Consider the following 15114-nt stretch of genomic DNA (forward strand, 5'->3'; position numbering starts at 1 on the left):
ATTCAAAATGTATTAGACTTTCACACAAAAGTCCAGTACTACAAACATGGTCCCCTAATGACCTTTCACGAAGGTGGTATCCTACTGAAGGAGTTGCTCTCTTAAGCACCGCAACAGAGTTAATGTAGCATTAGAGCCCTCTGTAGTGGGCTCTACCGGTGACTAAAAGCCCGCTACAGTATTAAAGGTCTGAGCCAAAGGTGAGGGCCTTTAACAAGGGCTCATGCCTTTATTGGCCGGTAGAGCCCGCTCCAGAGGGCTCTAAGGATATTAGAACATTCCACCCCTAGAGGACAGAATGTTCTATTTTTTAACAAACAAAGGCCTCTCAGAGCCCAAGGGAGTTTAAATCCCCTTGGGCTTCGAGAGGCCTTTGTTCACAGCAACAGCTGTGAAATGAAAATAACATTGGACTGTTGCTCTCCGGGCTTCTACCAGCCAGTAGAAGACAGACTCCACTTTCTACAATGGAGCTCTCAATATGCCAGTGTTCTAATTCTGGATAAGATATATCAACTCTAATAGGAAAGATATTTTAGATTTTGTTCATGATGAGCAATCTAGACATGGATGCTAATAGAACTCTTGCTGACAATTGATAACAGGCATATCATTATCACAGTCCCACACTGACATAGGATGCAAAGTGAATTTTAATGCTTTGAAATTTGTGTCTTTAGGCTCAGTATAATTTATTGGGAGGGTACAATGCTACCCTTTGTGTTTGATCCATGAGTGTACAACAGTCAACGAAATGGCTTAGTGAGTTGAATAGTCACCGATCACAAGTTCAATTTCCAAGATGAAAACTCAGCGTTCCATCCTTTGAAGTTAAATCGAGTACCTTAAACTGGCTAATAGTAACACCAGATACTTAAGCATTTAGAAATAGCAAAAGTGTGTTATTGTGCATAATATAACAACAAGTTATAAATATTAATAACATTGCTTGAACATGCTGGATTATTTTCCTCTTTTTTTAGGGTCTGAATAACAAAAAGAACTTACCAGCAGGTGGCGCCATGTTGCGGTGCTTGGAAAACATAGCTACTTTTATGGAAGCTCTTCCCATGGACATGCCAAGCAATCTTTGGACTACCATCTGTAATCAATTCCAGACATTCTTTACAAAGCTGCCAAGTGTTTTGCCTCTAAAGGTATGTGAGACATCTGTTGTTGATACATCAAAATGCTTGGGATTGCAGAAGAGACATCAAATACTCTTTGATTTAATGACATTACAAGAAGTGCCATCATAGGACCCTGATTGTTTCCAGCAATGCAGGCCACATCACACTCTCACTTTTACACCCCTTTATACTTCTTATTCGTTCTCAATTATGCACTTGCATTCACTCTTAATCTTGTTCATTCTCACTGACACTTAGGCCCAGGTTTACTAACGCTTGCACTGTGCTCGCGCCACACCAAAATCTTTCATTGCTCCTCGGTTTTGTAACTTTGCATGTGCACAGCTTTATACAGCACATACGCAAAGACAGAAAAGCCTTAAAGTGGTTTTTGTTCTAGAAGGGACTTGTTCCAGTACAAAATGTATCCTTTAGGGAACGCGCGCACCCTTGCACTAGGGTGCAATGGTAGGTGTATGGGCCTTGGTGCCAAAAGTGCATCAGTTGAAAAGGAGAAAAAAATATACACCATTTCTTGGTAGATATGGTGCATTTTTTCTTTTTCCCTTCGACGCAAGGCAGCGCACAACTGGTGCAGCAGTGCCTTGTAATAAAGAATTGTAAATCTTCACCACAGTCTCAAATGATCTCACTCACTACCTGTCACTAACTCTCACTTTGTTTTACTCACACATACATGCTTACACATACAGACATATGTTTACACATACACACACTCTCTCTCACATAAACCCACTTTCACCCTCAAACACACACACATAGCATCCATTTAAAGCCATTTTACTTATCACAGTTGCCACCAAAGGTCCAGTTTTCCATTTTGTATGACACTAATAGTGAATAAAAAAAAATATTATTAACTATTAGTATAATGAAAAATGGTCCGAAAAGAAGGAACGCAGAGACGCCCTGTGTTCCTGGCACTGATGTTGCCACCTTTGAGGCCAGGTGTCGCAAAGGCAGTGCCAAGCATCACAAGGAGCAAGCCAGGGGTCACAGCTGCGACCTCCAAATGTTGCCCATGATGTGAGATCCTCACATGTGTATAATTAAACATTGCACCACGGAATGTTTAGTAAATTGAAGTAGAAATATCTAAATACCCTGTTGATATTTGCTCCCTCGCTTATAGGTTGTTTAAAATATGCGCTTAGTACTAGTCCACAACAGGAGCAGTGCTTACATTTGTTCAACGTGTTCTTTTCAGTAGTATATTGAGTTATAAGTATACCTCTTTTTGATGGCTCCTTACTTTAATTGAGCTTATTTAGGTAAATGCATCCAGTGGCGTAGCAAGGTCAGGTGGTACCTGGTGCGGAAAATTTCTTGTCACCCCCGGCTTGACAAAATGGCAAAAATATGTGTGTAAAACACATATTTTTGCAATTTTGTCATCCCCTTAGTGATGACACCCGGGGCGCCCCCCCTTCGTACACCCCTGAATGTATCATTCCCATACTGTTTTATGGAGTGCACCCCTTTTGAGATTCACTCCATGACGACTGATCTTTCCGCAAAAAAAACTAATAGCACATCTTTTTTCTGAATTTTTGATTGCTTTCTCGGGTGTGCCTCAGACCTTGTGATGACAGTGCATACTATAAAAGCTAGCATAACACAACACAGCATATATAAAAATGAAACTGTAAAATATGCTGGTAGTATTTAAATTGTTAATTCTTTTTTATTTCACAATAAAACCCCGAAAGAGCAACATGAAGGCCCTCATTGCAAGTTGGTCAGAACAAAGTGAGTTATTTACCATGTTCAAGTTCAAGTTCAGAAATTTATATAGCGCACTACTCACCCAGAGGGTCTCAAGGCGCTTGGGGGAGGGGAGTGCATTTACTTATCGAATATCCAAGTTTTTAGTTGTTTTCTGAAGGAGAGGTGGTTCTGAGTAAGGCAGAGGTGGGTGGGGAGAGAATTCCAGGTCTTGGCCGCTAGGTAGGAGAAGGATCTGCCCCCCATGGTGGATTTACGGATGCGTGGGATAGCGGCGAGGGCTTGATTGGATGATCGTAGTTAGCGGGTGGGGGTGTAGAAGGTTAGTCGTGTGTTGAGGCATTCGGGTCCAAGGTCCATGGTTTATAAATAGCAGTATCCAGAGGTGTGAGGTGTTTAATAGCTGTGGTTGATAACTCCTATTCTGGGTTTTCAACTTGAAAATGGGGCATGACATGCAGAGTCGGTATTTAACGTGCCAAATTCAGCTTGTTTTGCATTTTTATGGGCCTTTCCGTCAATATATTTTGGGTGCTTTGACCTGCTGGAATCTCTTAGGAGGACATTAAGAGGTTTGATAATTATCACATAACTAACAATTCCTATGCCTGTGCAAGTTCATGTGTGCCTCGAATCAGAAGTCAGCTCTCAACTTGTAATGAGGGTCTTTGTATTTGTAACTCCACTTCTTTTGTAATCATTGTCATAATGGTGTATTTTTCTACAATCTTGTGGAACACAGTGTGAATGTAGCTTGGGCTCACATATACAACACAGTACTTAACATGCAGAATATAAAATGTTATGCATGAAAGTTTACACATGTAGTAGTTTTAGAGGTGTGTCAGAAATGCTGCGTTCCTATTGATCTTAAGTTTGTGAATAGTCGCATACCAAATGAACGTATCTTCCCACCCTCCAAACGCATGCACATTTCATTCTATTCAATGCTTTTGTAACTGGGAAAGGTGATGAATCGTCATATTTCCTGGGATTGTGTGGGAAAGGTTTGTCTAGTTGGGAAAAATATCTACCAAACAGAAAGAAAATTTGCATGTTCTATGGTATCTTAAAACCTCAATTTACTATTTTGAAATTTGCATCAGGTGGAAAAACTGCTTGAATACATTTTGTGCAGTATAGTACCCCTAGAAATCTACAACTATAAGTTTCACGGAATACTCCTATGATTCTTTGTGACTCTATAATGTTAAAGTTAGAAATTTGCATACTATGTGGAAGTGCCCCCCAGGGATCAGATTTGTAACTTTGCTATTTGGGGCTACGTGAATGAGGCCCAAATAAATACATATTTTGTACACTTGGAGATCATATTTTAGTAACAATCACCATCCTATTACAATTGGTCCTTTATCTCCTTGTTTTCACTCCAAGAATGATGAGAAACCATGGAAATACATTTTAGGTGAGATCGCTCTTATTTATGACATGTAATCCATACACCTAGTGGTGTTTCAGACTCCATTGTCAAACCCACATGAAATGAAAAGAGAAACAGAGATTGACTTATAATGGTGATGTCTGTGATGAAACTAAGGTTTTACATCATGTGCCACTGAAATGAGATGAAATAGGGCTAGATCTTTATTAGTATTATTATTATATTGTAAGATGCGAGGATGCACTATGTGGTGGTCTCTATCTTTGTGAATCTACCTCTGTAATGCACTCGGTGCCTAAAGTGAGACAGAGTTTGCAGATGTTGCCCACTAGCACTCATATTTGGGACTGATACTTACTTTTCTTCATCAGTTTTGGAAGGTGGATTATTAGCAGGCATAAATAAGCACCTACCACTAGCAACAAGGACACCAATGAAATATAAGGTTCAGACAAGGTCTCAATAAATTATTCCCTTTCTCAACCCCTGGTAGCTGGCAACGAGCAGGTAGGCTTAACTTCGGAGACAGGTATGTAACGCATTTAAAAACACCAATACATTAAATACGTAAGATACAACACACAATAAAAATCCAACATCAATTTATAAAACTAGGAAATAATGTTATCTTTAAAATTACTACAAAATGACAAATATTAAAATTAGGGAACCAGAGATAGGAATTTTTAAAGAATAAACACTTTCTATGGCTTAAAAAACAATAGTGCCAAATTGAGGCATCTGTTCCTGCTTGACTGGGACAAAGTCAAAGTTTGAGGCCAACCGATATGAGCCCTGGTCGCATACACTGAGCGGGAGACCTCGGTCAAAATGTTACTTTCCCACCTAGAAACTTTTCTGGAGGAATTTCTCTCAGCGTTGATTGACCCGTTCCAGCAGGTCAATTCATAGTGACTCCTGGAAGTCTTGCGTCCGGGTGCCTGCAGCAGGGTGAGCAGGCCAGGTCGCAGAGCAAGGTAGTCGGCTTGACTCTCGACATTGGGTCAGTCACCTTATGGAGCTTTTCACAAAAGTTCTCCGAACTTCAGGAGGTACTTCCTGAAATACCTTTTGGGCATTCAGTGTCCCCAAACGAATTCCAAGGTTCCAGAGTTTGTGAGTTGCTCCTCGGAAGTTGGGAATGCCGTTCCCTCAATGCACCTGTCCGAATTCTTTAATGTTCAGCTGCAGGAGATCAGCTGGTTACTTCTTGCTAGGGATTAGGCAGGCGGGGCTCTTTTAACCTATTGCTTTCACTCCATTTCTTTTTGAAGTAAAGCAAAGTCCTTAGGGCTTCAGTTCCTTAGTGCGCAGCAGGCGCAGTCCTTCAGAGTGTAGGCTTCTTGGCGCAGGCCAGGGTTCCATTAGTGCAGTCCTTCTTCTTCTTGTAGTTTCAGGCAGCAGATCTGAATTGCTAAGCAGTTCTCACATATTTATACAATGTGCTGGGGCGACAAGTACGGGAGGCCTCCCTGTCCAATGGGGTGCAGGGTGCCACCCAAAAGCATGACAGCTTCTTCCAAAGTGTATATTCTTGTTCCACAAAGCACTGTGCTGTAAAATGGAATTGGAAGTGAAGATCTGGCAAACCCAACCTACAGCTGTGGCTCATTTTCCTTAACCTTCCCCCATCCAGACCTTCTTCAAATTTCGTTTCTGGGGGTCCCATCTCACTGGGGTACAGGAAGAAGGGGTAAGCCTGGTTGGCATTCCATACTGTCCTGCTTTCTGTGAAGCCCAGTTTGAATACCCAGCCCCGTTTCTGGCCTGTTCTGTGCAGCTGCAGATTTTCCCCCCACCAGATGACCTCTGTCTCTATGCAGCCTACTTGTCATCTCTTCAAAGCAGTTTGGCTCTGCCTGGCAAGACTGGCCGAGCAGGAGAGGCTGCTAATAGGCTGGATTTTGGCTCACAGGAAAGAAAATTTCATAACTTATTTTTGGTTTGAGTTATGATGAATTCAACTGTAGCAACTTGTTGGATTTATCATTACCAATATTTTAAGTCCTTGAAATATTATTTTAGCTCACTCCTATCAATAGCTATTCTTTATTAAATTATTCCTTTGTTAGCCTATGGAGCAAAAAGGCTACAATGGGGGAAAAACGAAATTGGTTGTTTTTCCCTCACCAGGGCGTATAAAGCTTCTTTTAAAATGCCCCTGCTTATTTTTACTTGGCAACCTACCCCGTGGGCTCCTAGGGTAAACCTTAGAGGTGACATATGTAAAAGAACGTAGTTTAATACTTTGAAAGTACCTTTAAATCCCAAGTCGAATCTGCATGTAATTTCAATTCAAAAGCAGCTTGCAAAGCAGGGCTGTATTTTAAAATGACAGCAAGCAACACAGCAGTGCACACTTAAGTGACTCAAAGCGGCTGGGCCTCTAAACCTTCATGCCCTACCATATGCTAGGGACTTACAGGTAGGTTTTCAGTGCCAATTGTAATTCCATCTAATTACCATATACCTTTTAAATCAGAGCACTGACTCTGGGCCTGGTTAGCAGAGCCCAGGCTGCAGTCAGAGCCAGTTACCACCAATATCAGTCGAAAAATGGGGTTGCTCAAGGCAAATCAGACTATGACCTAGAGCAAAAAAAAAGAAAAAACAGAAGGAAGGCAAGAGAAGGAAGAAAAATACGGAAAAAAGAGTGACAAAGATAAAAAGCAGCAATAGAAAACGTACCTGCAAGAGTGTAATAAGGGGGCCTGATGTGTAGGGTGAAGGAAGAAAAGAGTCTGTGGTGGACTCAGGACTACAAAGCCTTGGTATTTGGCAATCGCACCTTCATGAGTGCCAGCTGTTGGCATCTCTTTGGGCCCCAGCACTTATTATTGTTTAAATTAAGCACTAAATACTCTGACACCTTTCACGCAGGTGGGGGATGAGAGAGCTATGCATTTCTCAATATTCACGAATGTGTTCGTTGTTTGTGACTCTACAAAAATGTTATTAGGCAAAAAGTGACGGGTTGAATGCTTCAAATAATCGCAGCCAATGGTAATTATGTGGGCTGCATCCCAGTCCATCTTTATTTTGCACTCTATGCCATCATAGGGCCCGATTAGGATGGCGGACGGACCCCACCCCGAGGTGGAGGGACCGTTCGCAGGGGCTGCGGCGTTCCCTCCCTCGGAATTAAGATGTGACCGCCACCCTGGCGGTCACATCCCCTATATTTAACATTGCGGCGGATGCTGCTTCAAGCAGCACCCACCGCAAGGTTAAATGTGCATGTTTTCCTTTGCATGCACGAAGCGGCAGGCACCGTGTGGTGCCTGCGGCTTCATGCATGCAAAGGCAGGGGGGTACCATAGGTACCCCCCCATGTGCACCCCCCACCCCCCAACACCCCTGGGGGCCCGCAACGGGCCCCCATACTCAGACTCCACATGCTTTTCTATAACGGAAAACCGCCCGTGGAAAAGCATGTCTCCGCCGGCATCCTAATATGGCTGGCGGTGTCTGATAGACACCGCCACCATATTAGAGCTTTTCCGCCGCGGTCGGAAGGCGACCACGGCGGAAAAGCAGCGGACGGAAAAATGACCCCCCCAGCCCTCCTAATCTGGCGGGGGGTCTTTTCTGTGTCCACAGCGGTGAATCCGCATCCTCCGGGCCGGCGGTGGCTTCCGCCGGCCCGAAGGATGCGGATTCACCGCGATCCTAATCGGGCCCTAAGTTTGGACCCGGTCATGTGTAAATAAATTTTGACCCTGCTTCAAAAGGAACAGTCCAGCCCAAACTGCCAGTCCAGGTCCCCCTGAAGGCTGACTACAAGCATCACAAGTTTGGTTTTACCCTGGTTGGGGCTCTTCAGTGAAGTGTAGCATGGTTTTGGTGGTGCAAAGAGCTCAGGACCCATATGTGGGCATATATGTTGCACTTGGGGCCTCACACTGAAGTATTAAAGTTTGAAAGTATACCAAAGTCTGCAAAAAATTATCAGCCTGCCTATTCTTACATCATCACCTTTTAGGAGATTGTTGCATAATCTTGTCAACAGGCCTACAAAATATTTGAGCATTCAGATTGGACTCTGTAACATGTCATCCCTGTCACTGCGCCTTTGAGAACTGGGCAAATGTCGCAAGAACATGTTTTTTGTCAGCTAGAAATCTGATGTATGCAAATCTAAGTGACACGCAAGTCATCTCCTATTTTATGGTACGAAATATGAATAGAATTATAAACCGATTTTTAGTTCAGGAAATGCAGAAATTTAAATTAAATATCTGCTGACAGATGAAAGATGCGAACCATTTCAGAAATTGATCTCTCTTTTCGCTCATTGGTAACAAGTGATAGCATTGTGTATCGAGATTAATTTTTGGAAATATTGTAATCCTATCACAATGAATATGCATAAAATGTTGTGCACCTCATTTCCCATGCAAATTAGACAGCAGCATTTTTTTCCTTTATGCTAAAAATAAGTAACTGCCGGATTCCCAAAAATAGTTTACACTTTATTCTCGTATTCTTTTACTTATGTTTTCACAACATTTCTGTGTTTTTGTAATTCTCAAAGTATTTCAGGATTACCCCTGGGAACCTGCAGCTGCTGCCATTTCCCAGGAGTTATTCACAGGTGTAAATATTCTGCATATTCTGCATGTATGCCTTATTGTCTTATTGAACTGCTTTTGCACTTCTTTATCTTTGTTTCACCATTGGAAAAATTCTTCTCTCTGCTTAGAAGCCCCTCCCCCTACTCCCCCATCAATATTGGGAGTGTACCTTCTGAAAACTGATTTACTGCCGCCTTTCACAGACTTAAACCTCCACCCATTCGCTGCTGAACCTCCACTACACACTGCTTTCACTGCTCTGCATGACAAACTATGATTTGCTATTTACTTCTTGGCTTGGATGTTGAATTAACCAAAATAGCAGAGATATAGGAAATGAAATCACACATCATTTAACCTCCCCAATGAAACCGTGGGTTAAACACTGGTCTTAGTCAATAGCCTCTGACTTAACTCCTATGAGGCTAGGGTAAGGGCAAGGAGTGGAAACTGCACAAAGTAAACATGGCCACTGGCTTCGTCACCCCAGCATCCAGCAAGAGCTAGGGGTGCCCTAATTCAAGCCAGAGATGCAGATGCTACCCCTGGTTGCCCCTAATTGATGCCCATGCCTTTGGGTCTCTGTTTCATTTATCCAACAATATTATGCCATTCACACATTCTGTTAACAAAGATCATCATCTGCATTCATACAGATATATTTAAATAGCGTGATAAAAGGATTTGCAGCTCCATATAGTTACCATATGAGGATGAATGTGTTTATTTGTTTAAGAATTCCACTTGCCTTGTGGTAGTTTACCGTTTTCTGTACCTTGACGTTTCAAAGTTGAGAGATGTATAACTTCCTTAGCCCTTGTGCCCTTCTTTTAAGCACTAATCCTTCCATCAGGTGAATGTACAGTGAGAATAAGAATAAAGCCTGGTATTGGTCAGGCCTGCTGGCATGCGCCCTGAGACATTTATCATTGCATTATTTATTGGAACTGGGGCATGTGAGCGATCTGCTCTTGCACCACAGGGTGTTTCATTTAAAATACAGAGAAATGTTAATCTCACTTGAGCTTCCATGATGAGAATGATGATGATTATGATGTTTTGTGAATCGTCCAAATACTTAACTAGGTGTTCTGGTGGTAGAGTTTCAGGAGGAAGGCGGTGAATTAAAGCAGAAACATCAGAATGAAAAAAGACTACATTAAGGGGTTAAAAGAAAGGTTGTAAGAGGCTTGCAGATGGTCAAAAAGTTGTGCTGATTGTGTAAGGAAAGGGGAAGAAAAGTCCAATGTTTAGAAGCTAAATAGTGCATGAGCCTAGTCTGGAAGGACCTAGGGGATAACTAGTTGGTTGAGACAGGCTGAACAAAGAAGGTGAGAGGGCCTAAAGGGATGAAGCTTTCCTGAAGATTGAAGAACCTGTAGAGTGTTTGGTGCTATGGCAGAGAGAAAGTGCTTTTAAGATAGATCGCTGAGAAATAGGAAGGCATCGATGAGTGGAAAGGAAGGCTAAAGATAAGGCAGACTGCAGAGTATTGGCAGTCTGAAGTTGAGAGAGAGTGTAGTGCCATAATACATGTGAGAAATGATAACAACTTGAACTATGTTTTTTCTAAATTCAAAAGGGAGTAAAGGAACTTTTTTTCAACAGAGTAGGTAGAAGAAACAAGTAGCAGAAAATAGGGAGACCAAAAGGTGAGGCGGAGTCAAAAAAGGTTTCCAAACTTGCAGTTGAAGGTTTGAGGCCAAGATCAGGAGGAATGGTGGCCTGGAACAATCAAGACTCCAGTGTTGTCCAGGTTCAGTTTCCGCCAATTCGCTTTCATCCTTAAAGCCGCCTCTGACAGACAAGCATCGAGGTTTTCTTGACAATGTTGGGTGTCACTATCTGGCCTAAGCCGAATATGGGTATCATCTGTGTATGACAAGAGCCTAGGACCAAACACATTTATTTTCTTATCAAGGTGGGATACCTAAAAATTAAACGGCATCAGGCTCTGTGAGGAGCCTTGAGACACACTGTAAAAATTGAATCTGAACTTAGAACAAAAGGGGGGATGGAGATGGATAGCCTGCATCCAAACAGTAAGTAAAGGGAAGAGTCAAGACAGGGCTTGATTGTGGATACCAAACAGCCAGAATTGAGAGAGTAGAAGAGAGTGGGATAAAGTATCAGAGGTGGCAGACAGATCTAGGAGGCCAAGGCAGCAGTGATGATGCAGGACTGAGATCCTAAGACTCTCCAACCCTGGGCAGGATAGCGGGGGTGTACAGATGGGCAGACCAGGAGGAGCAAAACACAATTATTCAATGACAAATTCAAATGGCCCAGAACCCCAATTTAGATACATTTGAATTAAAAAAGAAACATTTAAAAAAATGAATAAAAAGTAGAAGATGAATAAACAAATCTCTTCTGATCAAACTTGATGGAGTCTGGGCATTATGTCCATTAACCAGCCCCCAGTACCACAAAGCTATGGAGATGTTGGCAAGAAAGCAGAAGCTTCGAAAGCCCTTAAAGGCAAGATGGAGAGGCGACAATTCATCCCAGGGCCAAGACCTCATAGCCCTCCAAGCCCTGTATGAAAAAAAGCCTGGGAGCAATGAACCAAACAGATAGAAGCAGAATGGCAAAAAAATGACCTTCTCCTCAATGAAAACAATCTTTGCCTTATTTTGGAAGCACATCAACCAACTCAGCAATCATGGCCAGTCCAAGGAGAATGGAGTAGCAGACTGTGTATGGGTTAACTACATCAAACAGCTCTACAGTAGAGATCAAGCAAAGTGTCTCACACTGACATCAAATCTCCTGGTTACGCAAGACCTCGAAATCCCAGAAGCTGCAGTAATTAAAATCATCAAACAAATGCAAAACGATGGAGAGCAGAGACCCAACGGAATACCAGCAGGAGTGTTTAAATCAGCCCAAACCTTTTGGGCAGGGCTTTTTACGCCACTCTTTAACTAAGCCTTCTCCACAGCAGTAATTCTGCCAACATGGCAAGGATCAACCTTACATTCAATTCACAAATAGGGAGATCGAACAAACTCAGCCATTATCGGCTGATAGGCTTATTGGACATCGAGGCCAAAGCCTACGCTCGCATTTTACTGGGAGAATTGGAAACCTGGGTAGGTGAAAACAGTATTCTCCCCTACACCCATTCAGGATTTAGATCAGATTGTTTAACCACAGACAATATATATAGCAGTTGGCATACTTATCGAGGAAGGGCCCTCATCTGTGTGGGACAGACCGGGAACCTTCTATTGGTAACTGGCCACCACCTCTGTCGTTCTCTGCAAATGACAGTCTGCCTGTGCTGCAAATCATAACTATATGTCATGTAAAGGTGTAAAACAATGGTGTGCCAAGTGGGTTTCTTGAGTATAGTCTTAACTGGACCCCATACACCATGCTGTTCTATGTGGAGCATTATACATTCATATTTCAATATGCTTCTGCTACAATAGGATTACTGCCTTTAAAGCACTCAGCCTCTGTGTGAAGCTAGGCTCAACTCTATCAGTTGTGGTTCTATCTCATATTCCGTGGTCGATCTCTGAGACACTGGTTATTATAGTGCAATCTCATCCGCTGAGCTACAAAGCTTTGGAGCCTAGTTCAGTGTCCTCCGTTGTATGCCACTAACAGTAACTCTGCAGTACAGCAGAGTGAGCCTCTGCTGTACTGACTGAGAGCCACCTGTTGTTGCCTTTCCTCTGCTGAGGTGACCCTCAGAATGATACAGTCCTTGTCCTAAAGCCTTGACCGCTCGAGATTTGGTGTAGATAGTGATAAAGTTTGTAAATTGGGTTTTGTTGTAATGTACATGTACATGTATAAGATGCCATTGAAAATTGGCACTGTGGAATCCTGTTAATGCATCATAAACTATACATATTCATGTGTAATAACCATTGCATGCTTACACCTTCCTTTAATATTGATCCACCTTTATTAATTATGGTTTTTCACAGTGCTCTTTGGACTCCAGCTTAAGGCTAATGATTTGTCTTCTGAAGATTCCAACCACGAGCGCCACCAGGGTGAGTAGCAAACCCATGTCTTTAAAACATTTGGAAACACACATTGCAAATTGACTAACATTTGTTGGTAAGGCTTGAGTTACTATACCTCCATTTCCCAATAATGCCCATAATGAGGTAGTTATACCCTTCACTACTCTGATGGTTTCTGAATCTGTTGTTATAGAGATATAAATATGGCATCGTTTTCTACACAGTACCTGGCAACACCTTGCATTCATCAGTGTACATCGCACACCGCTGTACCAAGCTACCAGCTATACATCTAGCCAGGGGTTACAAATCTAGCCTGTGGGTGATTACCTGTCCTCTGACTTTGTTGGTAACATTCTCTCCCACTCTCTACTACATAGCATGAAGTGGCAGTGCCTGGTGAATATTCAGCTATCTCCTACAAGTCTGGGCATCATTCCTCATAGGTCTCAATCTATCCAAAACCCAACAACCATATTTCTTTACCATGGCATGCTCTCACCTGTGATGGTCCATCGAAGCATTATTTGTCTCACCAAACAGCAATTAGCCGTGCCATTGGCAGCTGTACTCTACAAATGCATGGCATAGTTAACTTTTGAAAAAATTATTGCACGTTTTGAAAAACCAGAACAGTTAACTTTAAAAAAATATTATTCCCTGTTTATTGGTGAAACCAGGTTTGCTATAAAAAACAAAGTCTTATTTTGGGCTTTTTGACGCAGCTTTTAATCGTTTTACAAGCCATTTTTAACTGTTACATTATAGTTTAGGAATATTAATATTAATTAAGTTGAATCTTGATGATTTGTAGATACTGATCTTAGGCATGCTTATTATCCCGCTTCCTTGTACTGTATGCACTTGCACTTTTATGGTCGTAAAGACCGAAAGAAAGTTTAAATGATGATCTTTTCATTTTTATGGGTTTGCACTTTCTCTAAATTATTTTAGCAAAAGAGCAAAATGGTCCAAACTTGCTTGCCCAGTGACTTATACATAATATACATTCAATTCTACATGGATATATGATTGAGCAAATTCCATTGTTATGCAACAATATTCATTGTAAAGGTATGCATGGTAAGGGCATATGCATTATAAACAAATGCGCCGTAAAGGTTATGCGTGGTTATGGCAATCGCGTTGCGGCAGCCGCGTTGTAATCCCATTCTACAAGCTATTGAGTGTTTAATCATCTGAGGTGCTGCTAGGCTTGCAAAATACTATATGGATCTGTTCTCTGAGCTCCGTTGAGTTCCTGGTAGCTGCTGATTAAAAGGTTTTACTCTGTCGCTTCAGAAATGCTGTGTGAGTTGGAATTGCAGTGACCCTGCTGCTGCTTGCAACTGCTTTGCTTGCCAAAATCACTGGCTACTTTTGTGGGTTCGGTGTTCCAGACCTGAAGTTGTATAATGGCTACAGTCCATGATGCATAGAGGGATGCTATATCAAGCAGGAGGCATCATTTTTAAATGTTACTGTACCTCACCACAATACTTTGTTTTTGGCTTACAATTTCAGGGTTGTAATGTGGTGGAGGCAAAACACTTGAATGTTGGAGCCAAGTATGACCAAGGCAGATAGAGGGTAGGATTGCCTTCAATGGCTGTCGTAGGCTAGTTCCTGTCTAATAGGCTATGATTTGTGAATCCATCACCAAACTGTAATTTGCTGTTAAGTTATAAAGGTAAAAAAGATTAAAGTGGCACCAGAAAATAACTTTGTTGTGTTTTATTATGAGTGTGTCTATGTTCATTACATAGAATTGTAACCACATGTGCAGGAACCAAATAATAATCATTATTGAACCCATGAGTAGGAGACGATTACAGTCTATTTAACCAAACACGTAAAGCAGAAAACAACAATCATCAATCGAAATTCAGCTTTGTGCAACAATCTGTCATAATTATCTATTTACTGTACTATACAGTTCTGATGTCAGAAAGGATAGTATCTACCTTCTCCAAAAAATAGTTTTGAAACATGTTACAACTAATTGTTGTTTCAGTATTTTCAGGTTTTTTGCTCAACTCATTTAAAATTTTGAAAGTTTCTTTCTGGACATTTTCAGCTTGATTTATCCGAGTTTCATAGTGATTGGCTTTAGTAGCCAGAATAAGCTTTTTATAGACATTGAGCAAGTTTTTATATTGAGTTCGATCCCCTTCATCTTTAGTTTTCCGCCAGCTTCTTTCAGCTTGACGGAGTTTCTTTTTATGTTCTCTTAAAGGCGATGTAAACTATGGTGCCCCCTTTCCTGCTTTTTTTTA

General features: G+C 41.7%; 1 protein-coding gene across 1 annotated transcript in view; it reads left to right on the forward strand.

The window, feature by feature from the left end:
• UNC79 (unc-79 subunit of NALCN channel complex) overlaps positions 1 to 15114 on the forward strand; it is a 641854-nt gene that overhangs the window by 504464 nt on the left and 122276 nt on the right. Inside the window, 2 exon segments of the mRNA XM_078660089.1 lie at positions 984 to 1157; positions 12797 to 12865. Coding sequence (XP_078516215.1) covers positions 984 to 1157; positions 12797 to 12865 — 243 coding nt within the window.

This window comes from Lissotriton helveticus, chromosome 9, assembly GCF_964261635.1.
Source record: "Lissotriton helveticus chromosome 9, aLisHel1.1, whole genome shotgun sequence".
In the NCBI taxonomy this organism is placed as follows: Eukaryota; Metazoa; Chordata; class Amphibia; order Caudata; family Salamandridae; genus Lissotriton; species Lissotriton helveticus.